The 16,039-nt window shown below is 35.1% G+C and overlaps 1 protein-coding gene across 1 annotated transcript in view; it reads left to right on the forward strand.

Annotated features, from left to right (window-relative positions):
- Positions 1–15,619, forward strand: part of LOC145671169 (mitochondrial import receptor subunit TOM7 homolog) — a 46,112-nt gene extending 30,493 nt beyond the window's left edge. Inside the window, exons 2-3 of the mRNA XM_081740008.1 lie at positions 20–68; positions 14,853–15,619. Coding sequence (XP_081596134.1) covers positions 20–68; positions 14,853–14,868 — 65 coding nt within the window. The 3' untranslated portion in view covers positions 14,869–15,619. The remainder of the gene's footprint in view (positions 1–19; positions 69–14,852) is intronic.
- Positions 15,620–16,039: the final 420 nt, after the last annotated feature.

The following is a 16,039-nucleotide window of genomic DNA, read 5'->3' on the forward strand; positions in this document are numbered from 1 at the left end:
AGTTATCTTTCTGTTTCAGGTTTCCGAAAAGGTTCCGATCCAGGAATGCCAGAATTTTCTATCTCGAGGTAATCATTTTAAAAGTACATTTCATTTATGATAATTTGGTTTTAGTTAATTGGAGTATGTTATCAAACCGTGATTAATTGAACAAAATTCGGAAGGGAAAGGTAATTGCTAGGAAATGCATGAGAAATAAAACACTTAGATTCAAGGCGAATAAGGTTTTTAGAAAACCACTTTTAAAGATATGTAATGTGAATCAACAACTCTCCTGGCTTCTTCTTTTTTACAATTTATTTTCTTTGTAATTATTTAGTATCTTTCCTTCATTTTACTGTCAAATAGGACAATGCATTGTCAAAATATAGGAAGTGTTTCTTCATATGTAACTGGTGGGAAAGCAAACTGTATTTCTCTTAGGCTGTGTCACAAATAAACTGAAAAGATGCTCAGTTTTTTCTTCTTTATATACTTGTTGAACTTTATTTGCAGAAAATTAAATTACATTAAAACAATGGTACGGCCGTTAAAAATAAAACGGGCCCCGCAATAAACTTTCTCACTCCAATTCCTTAAAGGGGCAGACTACTAAAAATGATGCAAAAGCTAACTATTTTTCTTTTGCCCGTTTTCCGTAAATAAAAAGAGATAATGAAATGTAACTTATCACAATAATAGGTAATGTTATTCTACACCCGAAAATACGAATCAAAGGAGTTTTCAGTGTTGCCATCCGCAGAAATTACAGTGTGGCCCAGTGAATTACCCAAAAATCTAGGTTAAGGCAGAGACTAGAATAATGAACTCAACAGTAATTGATGACTTGGTTCCTTGTTAACTACTTTGTAAATAATATTTGTATTTATTTTGTAATAAACAGTCAGTTTATTACAGTAATAAACAGGACAAAATTCGGGTGTAGAATAACATTATCTATTATTGTGGGGGCCGCGGTGGCTCAGTGGTAGAGCGTTCACCTCTGGTGCTTGGGGTCCCTGGTTCGATCCCAGCCCCCACCAAGTGAACTTTGTGGTGGACAAACATCGTGTGCGTGGGTTTTCTCGGGGTTCTCCCGTTTCCTCCCATTTTCTTCATTCCACCATTTCATCCATTACTCATCATCACTGTCTCCTTTAGCCTAACCGGCATATCCGTAGGACGTAAAACTCAAAGATTTCATTTCATTTTCTATTATTGTGATAAGTTAATAATGTGTGTGTAGCATTATGTCTTCAATAAAGTTTTTTTTTTTTATTTTAATCGAATCTACAATGTTGTCTTATTTTTTTCAGACGTAAAGAAAGAAATATAATTCCACAGAGGAGGATAAAGTTAAATATACAATAATTCATCAATAACTCCACATAATCACTAGTGTAACAGACTGAATTTTCAGTATTATCAAAATATGCCTGAAAAAAAATACTATTTTATATGTTTTTTTTCGAATGGCGTTGCTTATATTTATTTTATATATAAAATTTCATCTAGCTTGGGTAAAGATGGGATGGAGTTTAATATGCTAATTGCGTTGCCTCTTTGTATGGCTAGGCTTATCCTTTGTGTCAGAAAATAAGCACTTGGGGAATTTGATCTCCTGATTTATTAATTAAATTTGATCCTAATTCCTTCAGAAACATTCTGGCTTCTTTGCTAAAAACACCCATTGTTTCTGTGGCAAACGCAATAAAAACGTGATCTTTAAGTTTTGAATACTTAGAATGTTTCCGCATACATGCTGTCTCTGCAGCACTACCCGCTTCTTCACTAGTTGACGTTAAGTAAGATGGGGCGAAGGTATTTACACATGTTACATCCCATACTAGACACTTGCCCCTTTTCCAGGGTATCAAGGTAATTCTTTCTGGTCGCTTATCATTCCGGAAAATTCCTGGTGGCTCTAAAATGTTAAGACAGCCTATACTGGTGAGGGTGCGTTTTATTATTTGATTTAATTCACTGTGATGTGAAATTCTTCCCCCGCTTTTAATGCAACTTAATACGTGTTAGCCTTTCTCACCCATTCGACTTTGACACGCACATGTGAATTCATAGCAAATATTTAGTTCTAGGCGTAACGCTACACATATCTGAAAAATAGTATCTAAAAATGTTCCAATGTTTTTTGAGGGTATGGCTTGCAACCATGCTCCAGATTCTTTTTGTCGTAGTGCTTTCAGGCGAGCTGAATCAACATCATTGTGTGTGTCATTTCATTATCTCTTTTCACTTACGAATAACGGACAAAAGAAAAATAGTTAGCTTTTGTGTCATTTTTAGAAGTCTGCCCTCTTAAACTAAATCACGTTATGCTGCAGTTATTAATGAAACGTTTTCTTGTAAAATACAATTCAAATTATAAGCCGTTCTCAGAAAACGTCGCCCAAAGAAAATCACCCCCAAAACTAAACTATACCTTGTAGATTTTTCCATAGGAAATGACATGTCATATGTGAGGGTTATTAGTGAACTATATGTTTATGAAATAGCAACAAAATAGCATGAGTCTTATTTTACAAGATTCAGAAAATCTTCCCTTTCATCCCACGAGTAAACTGACGTTTATAAATGTTCTGATGGAAATGATTCATGCAACATTATACCAATATTAATGAAATATTTATTTATAAACTACTAGCAGCGTTCACCCCGCTTCGCTGCGGTCACCCCGGAACGCAATAAACTTTGTTACTTAGATAATTTTTACTTTTTCGCTTTCAAGTGATATGATAAAAACCATAGAAGATTGCAGTAAATCTTAACATTATATCGCCTGTCATTTATGTTAACCCGCCCCGCTTCGCTGCGGTCATCCCGGTGCTGGCATATTGTAAAAGTGTCTGTAAAAATAAGCAAATCAATTAAAAAATTTTAAACAGAAGATTCAAGCTATTTTCCGCTGTATATCGCCTGTCATTTATGTTAACCCGCCGAGTGACACGGTCATGCGGGTTGCATATAAATACGTTTATTTTTACCTATGATGAACTAATAACAAAGGATTTGTACGTTATGGACACTTGAATGGTCAATTATCTCAAGACACTGGTAATTAAAAATTAAAGTGATATGATAAAAAACATCTAGGGTCCAAATCCTAATAACCCCCCAAAAATGAAAGAAATTGGTTCAGCCGTATTAGCGTGATGAGCGGACAAAGAATTGTACGTTCTCTTTTATATATATAGATGAACAAAATATCATGAGTTGTTTTTAAGAAAGTAGTCTGAATAAACTTACCTCAAGAATAAACTACCCCTACTAGATTTTTCCAGAATAAATGAGTTATACCATATTATTAAGTTATTAATGACATATTTATGAAATATGAACAAAATCACCTAAATCGTTTTTTAAGAAAATTGCCCGAAAAATTCTCCCCCAAGAATCAACCATCCCTCATAGTTTTCTCAGGACAAACGGAATATGCTGTATTATCAGGTTATGAAACATGTAACTGTGAAATATGAACAAAATCACGTGAGTCGTTTTTGAAAAAAAAAAATCGTTAAAAAAATAAACTACCCCTTGTATATTTTTTCAAGACAAACGAGTTATACCATATTGTCAGATAATTAAATATATATTTGTGAGTTATGAACAAAATCTCCTAAGTCATTTTTGAGAAATTTATCTGAAGAAAAAAGAATAAATTAGCTCTCGTACATTTTCAGGATCCGTTATACCATATTGTCAGGTTAATAATAAAATATTGTTCATAAAGTATGCGTGAGTCATTTTTGAGAAAATCGTCCAAAAAACTCATCTCCAAGAATAAGCTACCCCTCGTACATTCTGTTAGGACAAATGACTTATGCCATATTGTCAGGATATTAATGAAAGATGTATTTATCAATATGAGATATAAACAAAATCACCTAGGTAGTTTTTAAGAAAATCGTTCGAAAAAGCTCATCCCAAGAATAAACTACCCCTCGTATATTTCTTCAGGGCAAATGAGTAAGTCATATTCTCAGGTTATTAAATAAACATTTATATATGAAATATATGTAAAAATCGTCCGAGTCGTTTTTGAAAAAAAACATGTCCAAAAATAACAACCCAAGAATAAACTATTCCTCGTACATTCTTTCAAGTGAAATGAGTTATGCAATATTGACATATAATTAATGAAAAATTTATTTATTAAATATGAACAAAATCACGTGAGTCGTTTTTGAGAAAATTCACAAAAAAAAAAAAAAAAATCACCCCCAAGAGTAAACTATCCCTCCTTGAGTTTTTGCAGGGAAATTATGTATGACAGTATGGAATTGTTATTGAAAAAATAATTTCTGAATTAAAAACAAAATCAATAGAGCCGTTTTCGTGAAAATTGCAATTCTTTATTTTTACCCTTCAGTAAACTACCCTTCCTAAGGAATAGGAAAAAAGTTCGAAAAACCATTCTGGGGAATCAAAACCTTTGAGTTTAAAATTTGGTCTTGATACGTTGAACAGTATGGCCTCGAGGCGAGTGTACATCAAAACGGACAGATGTCGAAAAAATCACTTTCTCTGTATCTATGGGCCATGAAACATATAAATATATTGAAATCTCGAAATCGATTTTTTCACGCTGACCATTTGTACTTTCTTCTCTCCTTTCGTCACTCGAAAGTAAAGCAGTGACTTTTGCTTCATATTGAGGAACTACGAGAGACTTTCAAACTATAAGATCTTCCAAATTAAGGAATCACTAGTGGTTTCATAGCGAGAGGAGGACGAAGATGGAACATATTCGTCATTCTATATCAGAAACTTTCCTCACTCTCTTTTACCATTTTTGTACTGAAATTGAAAGCGTTGTATTTCCTACGGGCAGAGAGAGTTATGTTAACTTACGTTAACAAGACTTAACTATACTTACGTATAGAATAGTTTGGAAACCTTAAAAAAAATCCTGTTCCGAATTTCCCCACTCAATGCCACACTAGCCTGCAATCTTTTCAGAAACCCTTGATTCTTGCTTTTGCTGCACTGACTACCTCACCTGAAACCGATGTTCCTCAACGTTAACATTCTCAATTACGAAAACTGGCAGCTTTAAACATTCCTCAGCGCCATTAAGAAAGTTCTTGAAATCTAAAGTATAAGGTGGGTAGTGATGTCATCGGGCCTTTCTATATTGTGTTTAAGCTCCAGCACGGAATTCAAGTCCCTTAAGAAGTGATGTTGATTCAGACACGATATACACCAGAATGAAAATTATTTCTCTTTCTGGCAAAGTAAAATGCAGGGTTCCCACTCGTCCTGGAAATCCTGGAAATGTCCTTGAAAATGCCTTTATATCCTTGAAATTTACAGAAATACTGAATATCAGATTTTTCATAATTATAATGAAGATTTTAATTGATTGCTATTCCTGTTTTTGTACTGAATAATAATTTGTCATGATCCTACATGTGTGGGTGGTTGGTGGGCTTTCTTTCTCCCAACAGGGTAGTTGACTAGGAGAACTTCTCTCTTTTCCTTTCATCCACTAGTCTATCAACCTATTCTTGGAGGCTGTCTTCACCATCACTATTCTCCTGAAACTGCTTTGTACCAGTATCAATCCTCCATAGATTGGTGTGTGGTAACATTTCCCATAAAGACCTTACTTCAATCAACATAACGAAAGAAATGCAGCACCATGCCTTCAATGCAGGACAGCGCTATATGGCAGAGCTGGAGGAAATAAGGACTGTTTGAAAGAGAAGTCAAGTGCAGAGCAAGAAGAGAAATAAGTGAAAATGTACAGCAGCTACAGAGAAAAAAAAAAGGAAATTAATGGAAACAAGTGAAGCTTTGGAAACTGAAGCAAACCAGCTTGCACATGTAGCAGAGTAGAAGCCTTGCTTTACTTTATTGACAAAGTGGAATGCTATCCGTAAAGCAGCTTCGCTAAAGAAGAAGAGTTTATGTCTATAGATGAGGAAATCATACAACTCCATACTTAGTTGAAAAATTTGTAATATAATACCTTTTTCCCCCTTATTATATCTGTTATACTGTCACGCAATGAAGATGCCATGTACGAAAAATAGATTTTTGTTGTTTGTAAATTTGTTCGTCCACAATTAAAATGTCATATAGAAAGAATGAAAATACATGTGCTGGATGTAGGTGGATCGGGTGGCTATAAGGGGAGTTGGGAGGCCTCAAAAAGAAAGCACCACATTACGCTTCGCTTTGTGTATTTAATTATGTATTAATACTGTACTTTCATTAATATTCACTGCATAAGCTACTGTACTTTTCATTTCACTGTTGTGAGTTTTGAACCTACAGTAGTTGCAATCCTGTTATACCTTCCTGTGTCGAAGTCCTGGAAAATTGGTGATTTGTCCTGGAAACGTCCTAGAAATGTTCTGAAAATATTTTTTGGAAAAGAGAGTGGGCACCCTGAAAATGTGTTGGTTTGTTGCTATTTAGTTCTCTCAAGACTGTAGGTCCGAATTGTTAAGTATAAACGTTTCACATGTATTTTTAAGAGAGATCGTTCAATCTTAAAATTTCGTGTCCAGTGTAGGCACCAGAGTTTGTAGATAGCTCTCGGTTACAACGGAAGGTAGTGTTAGTGGTGTGTGATGGAACGTTCCCTTATTTGCTGTAATTTATTTACGATGGAACAAAGAAATTCGGAACTAAATGGAAATAAACAATATGATGGCCAGCTGTGTACGCTTCGTAACTAGGCATATGTGTAGATAAGGTGTTCAATTTAAAAGAAACCCCATGCACAGTGGGAGATTTCATCGATCTAAGGGAATTTTATTCAGTGTGTGATGCACATTTGCCTCTGGCAGGTTTTAACTTCTATTCGATCGAAATATGCGATTTCTTTGATAAAGAAGTTGTGTGTGTATTATGTACCAAAGAAGTAACATATGTGTGAGAAAGGTAAACACGATTGCACACAATTGGTGAAAGGAAACTAATAGGATTGATGTGATCAGCTTATTATATCGAAGTAAACGTTCAGTTATAATGAGTATTATACGAGGTAGTCTGGTCAATAAACAAGAGTCAGCGAGTACAAACAAAAAATGGGAAAAATATTTTCATTAGCCTGAATCACTGTTGTGTTCGGAATGATCAGAGGAATCATTCACACAATATGATTTTAGCAACCTCGGACATTATGTCTCAACGTTTGGTCTTGGCAGGAACGCTTACTAGCAATATATGGAGCAGAGGTGATCAGCAATCTATGAATTAAATCCGTGTTGGTATTAACCCTGAATGATTTTCTTGTAAAGAGTTCCCTATATTTCTTATTGTCCTTATTTCGAGCCTCCTGTGCTTCTTAGGAAAGCTCTGCTATCGGTAGAATACTCGCGGCAATAATGTTTCTCCCGTGAAGTAGGACTTTGTGTATGTTTACGGACATATGATACCAAGAATACTCTCGCAAATAGTTCCAAAGTGCAACGAGCGTACTCACCAAATGTGTTTGTATCAATCGGAAAACCACAATTTAAGCATTCTAAAATAATGTGAAATCGTTTAATTAATCGACATTTACTCCAGTTATTTCGGAAGATTTTCCAGCATTCCGCAAAGACTTGTGGACTGTAGTGCAATCATTGGTGTTTCCTGTTTGTTGTTTCGGCTTATCTACCAATAGTTCGAGCTCCCTACGTAATTTTGCTTTGACACGTTTCTTTTTTTCTTCCGTTTTCATCCGATTTTCTTTGCCTTGTACCTGCAATGCTTTAATATCTAGTCGGTAGGCAATGTGGATAATGCATTCCATAAAATGTTTCCAAGAATGAAGCGGAGAGAGTCAAAAAGTTCGGATCTACAGTTTTATAAGAAAGAATACCAAGATTATTCATCTCTCTCGGTTTTCCTCCATATAAATAGCACGTTTGCGTAGACACACATGAGGATACAGAATTACAAACTTTTCCATCAATGACATATAAAATCATCTTAGGCAACGGTAAACTCCTTGTCACCTACAGTTATTATGGTTGGAGTGAGTTTCTCGATCTGGTCTTCTACTTTCTGGACTTCGTTTTGTAGAACCTCAACCGTTTCTTTTACAAACACAAAATTTATAAGGTGACAATATCGGGTAGAGGATGAAGCGGGACTTTGCCAAATGACACAGTTACGATTGTTAATGACAATGTAAGTTAAATAGAGACCATAGATACATTAAACAAGCTCTCGACAGTTGAATGCTCATCTAAAAAGGTTTTTCGATACATGTTTTCTTGTGCACCATCACAGCCCCACTTCACAACAATGTTAATGTTGCATCGACAATGCTACATCGAACAAAGTTCGAAATACATCTGCTTGTGTTTTACCCAGTCTTCTTACGGCATGATCAAGTAGGGATTTCACCGGTGTGTCAATGCATTTCTAACCTTATCATAGGATGGATACATTTTACATCCTGCTTTTCTGCCTGATCACACACGACATTATACTGATTTTTCGAAAGATTCCCATCAACTAGCAACGCCAAAGCTTCATCTTCTGATAATTTCGCCGGAACTTGAAGTGCAGCGCTTCGAGATTTCTTGATTTTCGTACTCCTTGTGGAGTAAGAACAACAAAGCTCATTGACGATTGCTGCCGAGCCGCATTGTGCTGCCCTCTGTAGTTTTAATTCAGTAGCTTTCGACAGTTCCTCGTTGCTGGTTTATTCCAGAAGTTCTTTACTTTTCTACTTTACACTTTTGAGGTACATTGTGCAAATACTTACTTCGGTCTACCTCATTTATTTTCAAGAGAAGTATCCGTTGGCGGAACAGGCGCTATCTTGAAGTCCACTTCATTTTCCAACCATGCTGCGTTGTCTTCTCGAAACCTCTCCTGATGCCGATTGGTTTTGTCCCATTTAACCTGTATATCATAAATACATTTTCTTATTCTTGCTCGAGAACTAGTGGTCAGTTCTGCTACCTCGGTTCCTTCCATTATGTAATTCGTTAAAGCTTCCAACCGCTTTGTTGACGCATGTTGTTCTCACACGCCACGTAAACACGGCAGCCATTTTCAAACCACGTGTTCACGTTCTTGCGCAAGTTTTCTTGATTGTTTTCACTTCTAACCTCAATAAGCTTTCAGGTGAACGTAATCTGCAGGCTGAACACCACAGAACATTCACTTAAAGCCTTGTTTGTAATTCACATACAAGATTTTTCTACACGTTCACACACACTCTTTTCCCTCCAGGAACCCTACAATGCAATGCAAAGTTTAAATGCTCCATCTTCCCTTTGGACACCCTCAATAATATTTCAGCACTGCATTGATCACTAGTGTAAGCATAGCAGGACATAAGTCAAATGAACTGCTAACACAAAGCGTACCTGTCACAGGCTCTGCGAGAGCCCATTTTGTTGCTTCACTCCAGACCATATTTGCAACCGTTACACGCGACCATCACCCGAATTCCCGGCAATTTCATACCAACGGCATATTAGGTACCTACATCGCAGATATTCGTTGCTATATTGCGTAGTCACAAAAATTGAATAAAGTTCCTTTAGATCAATGAAATCCCCCACTGTGCCATGGTGGGAAATGTTTAAATATTTATTTACGTACTTAAGTACAGAATATGTTGGAAATGACGCCCTTCCGTCTGAATTCTTGCGTTCACACGTTTCACCATATTCGTAACTATCATTTGTAGAGTCCGAAGTTTTGTATCACAGACTGTCTGAGTTGAACTCTTCGAATGGTCTGTATATTTGTCTTGAACTCTTGAATGGTGTGTAGATTGTTTTTAAACACTGTCTATAAAATACTCCCTCTAGAAGAAATCTGCACTGTCTATGAAATACTCCCACTAGAAGAAATCTTGTAGGCCACAGTCCTGTAGAAATGATAAAAGAAAGAAAAAAAAAAGAAAAAAAGACACAATGAAATGCGTCATATGAGAAGTTTTCCGTCTTGCTCCATCCAACAACATAAATTTGCACGACACTGAACATATAAGAGTCTATCTTCAGATAATGTTTCACTAAAACTCACGTTTTTCAACATTGACCCTCATCGTTTCCTCAACAATTCAACCGCAACCAGAAAGAATTCTGGCACAATACAGCACCTGTTCACAATGAGTGGCGCACGACAGACTCAAACATTGGTCCCAGCTGCATTTCTCTTCTTCACCATCTTTCAGTGTTATCAAAGTGATGGAAACTACAGAATTACGTGCTACTGTTAGAACACTTTTAAATTGAACACACTACATATTTAAGCTTACTTCTATTAGCTTTGTACTGGGCGGAAACGAAATAATTTAAAAGTATTTGTAGTACATTTTTAAAGCAAAAAAATCATACCTGCAGACCATAGAATAGTCAAGTGTCTTTGTAATGTCAGAATATAGGTAAATAGTTGAAGCTCGAGGATTATGTAACAAACAAAAAAGCTTACCACTTCGCTGATAATTAGAATGTTACATTCATTAACTGAATTTGCGTAAGTGGTGTAATTTTGGGGATATCTTACACATTTCTGAACGATAAGTAATAGAGTAAATACTGACCAAAAATATTCCGAAAATGTTATGCAATACAATTCAGTAAAGCTATAAATCACGTTCTGAGGTCTTGGATTGTAGTCTTGATCGTCAGCAAAATAATGTAACCAACCTATACAAACTTCATCACCTGTAATTTTAGAACAATTAGTTCAATGAAAATTCGCGATGTAATACTTAATAAGCTACCGATAAGTATAATCCAGTGATATATTAAAAGTACGTAACTGACGTATGCTGTTAAGTAATGAAATTGTACTTTCCAAACATGCGTCTTATTTTAATCCTAATACAATTTCAATGGAAACTTCCACTCTCTTCGGTTGGTAAAAAATTTCTGTTGATGAATGCGTCTCACATTTCAAATTCGTGTATTATCATCATTACAGTTGCTGGCTAAGAATACTAACTACTAAACGTGTGAACTATTTTTCATGAACAGTTGAAGTTGAGTATGTTGTTTTCCTCCTCTTATACAGGATGATTAAAAAAAAAAAAAACAAAAAAAAACACGGATTTCATTTGGGTTTAGAATTTCTAATTGAAGTCCGATTTTCATGCGGTTTGTGGAGGGTGTAGAAAAACCCGGGTTTTTCTGATAAAACCAACCCACCAGGGCCCATATGTTTTTTTTCGGGTTTAATTGGGATTTTTCAAAATATTTCAATGTCTTTGGAGTAAAAGTATTAAAATGTGATTTATATTTCAAGATTGTCATTGCCACAACTTGCAACAATTTTACTGCTGTTTTGAAAAAAACGGCCGCCATTTCGAAATTTTACATTGGACCGCTAAGAAAATCTGTACAGCAAACTTAGAAAGTTTTGTGCTTCTACCCTCAGAATTTCAACTTACATGTCGGAAAATTGCACACAGTAGTGTGGATAACCGCTGTTTCGAAAATGGCAGGCATTTTGAAATTTTATCTTGGATCGCCGCCAAAATATATACAGCTAGTTTAGAATGTCTCGTGCTTCTACTCTAAAAATTTCAACTTAAAAAGATTGAAAGTTGCGCTTTGTAGCGTGGATACCCGGTATTTTGAGAAAAGTGATCACCATTTTGAAATTTTACGTTGGTATGCCACCAAAATCTAATCAGGAAATTTAGAGTATCTCGTGCTTGTACGCTGAAAATTTAAACTTAAGAGTCCGAAAGTTGTACCCTGTAGTGTGTGTGTGTGTGTTGTACAGGCAGATAAACGCACAAATGTAGATCGAGTCATCCTAGGAGAATCAGTGACGTTCGCCAAATATGAATACCAAGTATCCATATATTAAAATGATAGGTTCATATCTTTGTCTCTAATCCTTTCGACAATGAGATCTCGAAATCACAAGTGCTAGAAACGTGCCGTTTTCGCTGATTGATTCCAAATTTTGTGTCGATTGTCCAGTTCTAATTAAATATTTTTTTAAAAAAACGTGACCGTTATTTCTTTACTACATTTTTTCATGAATACACTGGAAGTTTTGAAATTTTAAAGAAAGTAAAGCATCATATCCTATGAGTTATACATTCTAACACAACATAGTTGTATGCAGGGGTTGCATATCTCGGGCGTTTGTTTCATGGGCAAATGAAATATTTGAGTTTTACGTTCCACGGTTATAAAGGCTAGGCTAAAGGAGACGGTGATGATGAGAAATGGTGAAATGAAGAAAGTGGGAGGAAACGGGAGAACCACGAAGAAACCCACACACACGGTGTTTGTCCACCACAAAATTCACTCATTGCCAAATGATAGTGAAAAACGAAGGTTAACCATTCTTCATTGTTTGGAGTGTTGTGCCCAATGAACACCATATATCACTGACATAATTAATTATGTATGTAATGTATTTGCTTATTACATACTGCATGCAAGAATAAAGAAAACACTGATCATACATGAATTAGAAATTCCAACCGCAAGTAGGCTCAATCTGGCAAACGGTGTGAGATATTGAAAAAATAATCGAAAAAATCTCCCCTTTATGGCCCCCTTGCTGATTTTTATCAAGACATCTTTCACTTGTTTCTGTAAAGGGACATGTGCAGATGTTGTGAGGAATGACAAGATTCCTGCTCATATGTGAATGATGCGCTGTGTAGAGAGCGTAAGTTCAGCTACTATTAATTTAAAACAAGGATATAATTCAAGTTTTATAAAATAAATGTTTCAAAATATATTATATGAAATTAAATATCTTCCAGCGTAAAATAAATAGCTTTATTGTTGAAATGTTCACTACCGATGGTTTGTGAGTTCAATTATGGGAATTTACCGCGCACTTCGTTCACAACGTGTTTTTTCCCAAAAATGCAGCTTTCTTTACTACACATCGAAACTTCCACTAGTACGGAAGTTTGAATTCAGCATTTGAACTAGTATGTGTTACGTAGTGTTTGAAACTCCAAGCATTAAGCTTCTTAAATTTGACAAGAATTTTTACGCTATTGCTGGTATTGATTCTACAGAATGCTTATTTGAAGAGTAGCGACAAATGACTGAACTAAACTGTTGTTGTTTGAAAACCAAATTTTACTGAAGAATACTTGTGTTACCATCAAAGATAAGAAATAATACTAATAGTTTTACTAATGTATTTACATATTTGCTGGTAGTACCGGCACCTAAGACCTTAAACCCGTCAAACGTATGATGTATAACGTCCCTCGGCGTCGCCGAGTCAGCGAGCACATGATTCACGGAAATTAAAATATAAAATTGCATATTTTACTTCAAATAGGCAATAAGCACAATCCATACATTAATTTGCTGTACAGTTATCTCAAGCTAAAATATTTGAGTATTATTATTATTATTATTCATTCAGAACTTTATAAAGGTCTTATGTTGAATGCTGTTATATACCTTAACGTGAAAGCATTTAATTCGCCCAAGGAAAGTCCAAAAATCTGTTAAAAATCACTTTCAATGTGATCACCGTAGTTGTACCAATAATATACTAACAAAAAGCTCAAAAACCCAGGCGGGTTTTTAAGTGGGTTTTTTCAGGTGGGTCCAACCCGAAAAAGACACCGTTTTTTTTTTTCGGGCTGGGCCCACTTGGGCAAACACTGGGTTTGTGGCAAATGATCAAGGAAGGATGGAAGATTTTTGGAAGTATACTTACTGGTTTAAATTCAGCCGGGGTAATATCAGCCACACCTCAAGAAAACCAGCAAATATTCGCCAGTGTATCTTTCAAATGGAATGAGATGCGGTGCGGTATAGAGATTTGAGTTATCTTCGGTAGATGGCAACTTCACCAAGGTCAATAAGAAACAGCAAACGGGGCCGTTGTATTGGGAATTGTGCTGTACAGTTTTGTGCTACTGTGTGAGTATGATCAGGACGCAGTGAGAATAATGTACTCTTCGGAGCAACATGAGTTTATCGTTGAAAGTTGGAAAACGGAAGCTGTTGTTGCTACACAAACGACATTTAGAAATAAACTTGCCCATATTCTGCCCCAGGCAGGAACGTAATATGGTCGCTAGTGAGTAAATTAGAAGAAACAGTATCAATTCTGACCGAGACAGAGAAGCATCGGAACCAGTAGGCAGGTGTTGTGGAAGATGTCAGTTATTGACTTTTTAGGTCCAAGAAATCTCTCCGTCGTTTGTTGCAAGAAACTGGCCATAGCTATATAACATGTGATTTATGGACGTTACCATTAAATCTTAATTTGTTTTCTCACTAACACTTAATTTGTGTTCTGTAATTTCGCTTAAAAAATCCAAAACCTCATTCGTTTGTAATGTACACTCGCGAAAATTTGCTGTTTTTCTTGAGGTGTACTCAATATTACTCCGGATGAATTTAAACAAGTAAGCATAATCCCATAAATCTTTCATCCTTCCTTGATCATTTGCCACAAACCACATGAAAATCGGAATTTAGTTAGAAATTCTAGACCCAAATGAAATCCGTGAGTTTTAAAAGAATCACCCTGTATAATAACTGCTATGATTTTTTTTTTTTTAAACTGCTATTTGAGTCAATATTGCCATGTCCAACTTTGAGACTTGCAGATTATAAATTTCGGGAACACATTTTGAGTTTTGCATTTTTAGAAATCGGATATAAACTATAATAACATCAAAATAAAATAAGACGCATTTTTATTTATTTATTTATTTATTTATTTATTTGGGTAAGTCAAGTTTTCTTTACTTAAATCAAATGAAGTGATTGATGAAAGAACGCGTGTGGGAAGGATACGTTCATTTGCTGCCTATTGCACACAATTGAGAACTCTCGGAATAAATATATATTTCAATGTAAATATAATAAAACAAAAAGTAATATGTAATATTGTATTTATAGTTTCATGTTTCCACTAATTTTTTTCTTTCTCTCCTACAGTTTATTGTGGCAGTGACGTGATTGATGTGTTAAATTTGGAGTTGAACTGTTCAGTTAGTTCTGCTGATGCATTTTCTACCATGTTAGAAAACTTACGTGTTCCAAATTTTTATGTGAATTCTGTAAATATTTTGAGGAAGTTAATGAAATGCGTTTCGTGTATATAGATCATCAGAAGAAGGTGAATCTTCATATTGGAATGCTTGCTTTGTACTTCCCTTTTATGTGCGGCATATCTCCATTTTATCATTTGCTCAAAAAAGAATAGAAAAGATCACATTGTGTAGTAAGTGAAGTAAACTTTTTAGGTTATCTATGATGTATCAACTTGCTGAGTAATTTTTTTTCTAAATTCTATTTTGTGAAGCATATTGGTATACGCATGAAAATCTTAACCGTGGCAAGTGTGCTGGATTTTTAATGCAGGCTGGATTTTCGATTACTTAATACTGTAGGAGGAACGTTAGGTAGATTAATTCAGGGTTTATAGATAAGACTTGAATAATTATGTGAAGGATGACTTAGATATTGCCTGAATATTGAAAAATTATTCTACGAAATTGTGCATTTCTTCATTTGGTTCACTTGCCATGGTCAGATTTTCATTGCGAAGAAAAGTATATCATTACGCTGTATTACAAAATGGTATGCACATATTTGGTTATTTGGAAAATAGAAATTGTGCAGCAATGCTAAATATGAAACATTGTATTGTGCATGCTTTTATTAAATGTTATCTTTAATACAGTTTAAATTAATAACGAAAATTGTATTCCTTAATTTTCCTTGCCAAAAATCTTATTGCCTATGCGCGTATATTACGCTCTTTCATATATATCTCATGTGTAGGTTTTAGACAGAATTCTAAAAGTTGTATTTATGTACTAAAGATATGGTAAGTAAATTTATTGACATTATCCCAACAAATCAGGGTTTCTGCAAACCTGTAAAGACAGGGAGAGTCAGGAAAACATGTAAGTAGTCAAGGAAATTTACCAAACATATACAATCTTACGAATAAAGAAATTGAAAATAGGGTTCAGCAAGCTGCTAGTAGATAGAAAATCCATATATATATATATATATATATATATATATATATATATATATATATATATATATATATATATATATATATATATATATTCACCTAAACCGTAAGTCCCGGTGATTGACTCAAGCTCAGA

The sequence above is a fragment of the Thermobia domestica genome, chromosome 15 (genome assembly GCF_964235325.1).
Source record: "Thermobia domestica chromosome 15, izTheDome1.hap1.1, whole genome shotgun sequence".
NCBI lineage: Eukaryota > Metazoa > Arthropoda > Insecta > Zygentoma > Lepismatidae > Thermobia > Thermobia domestica.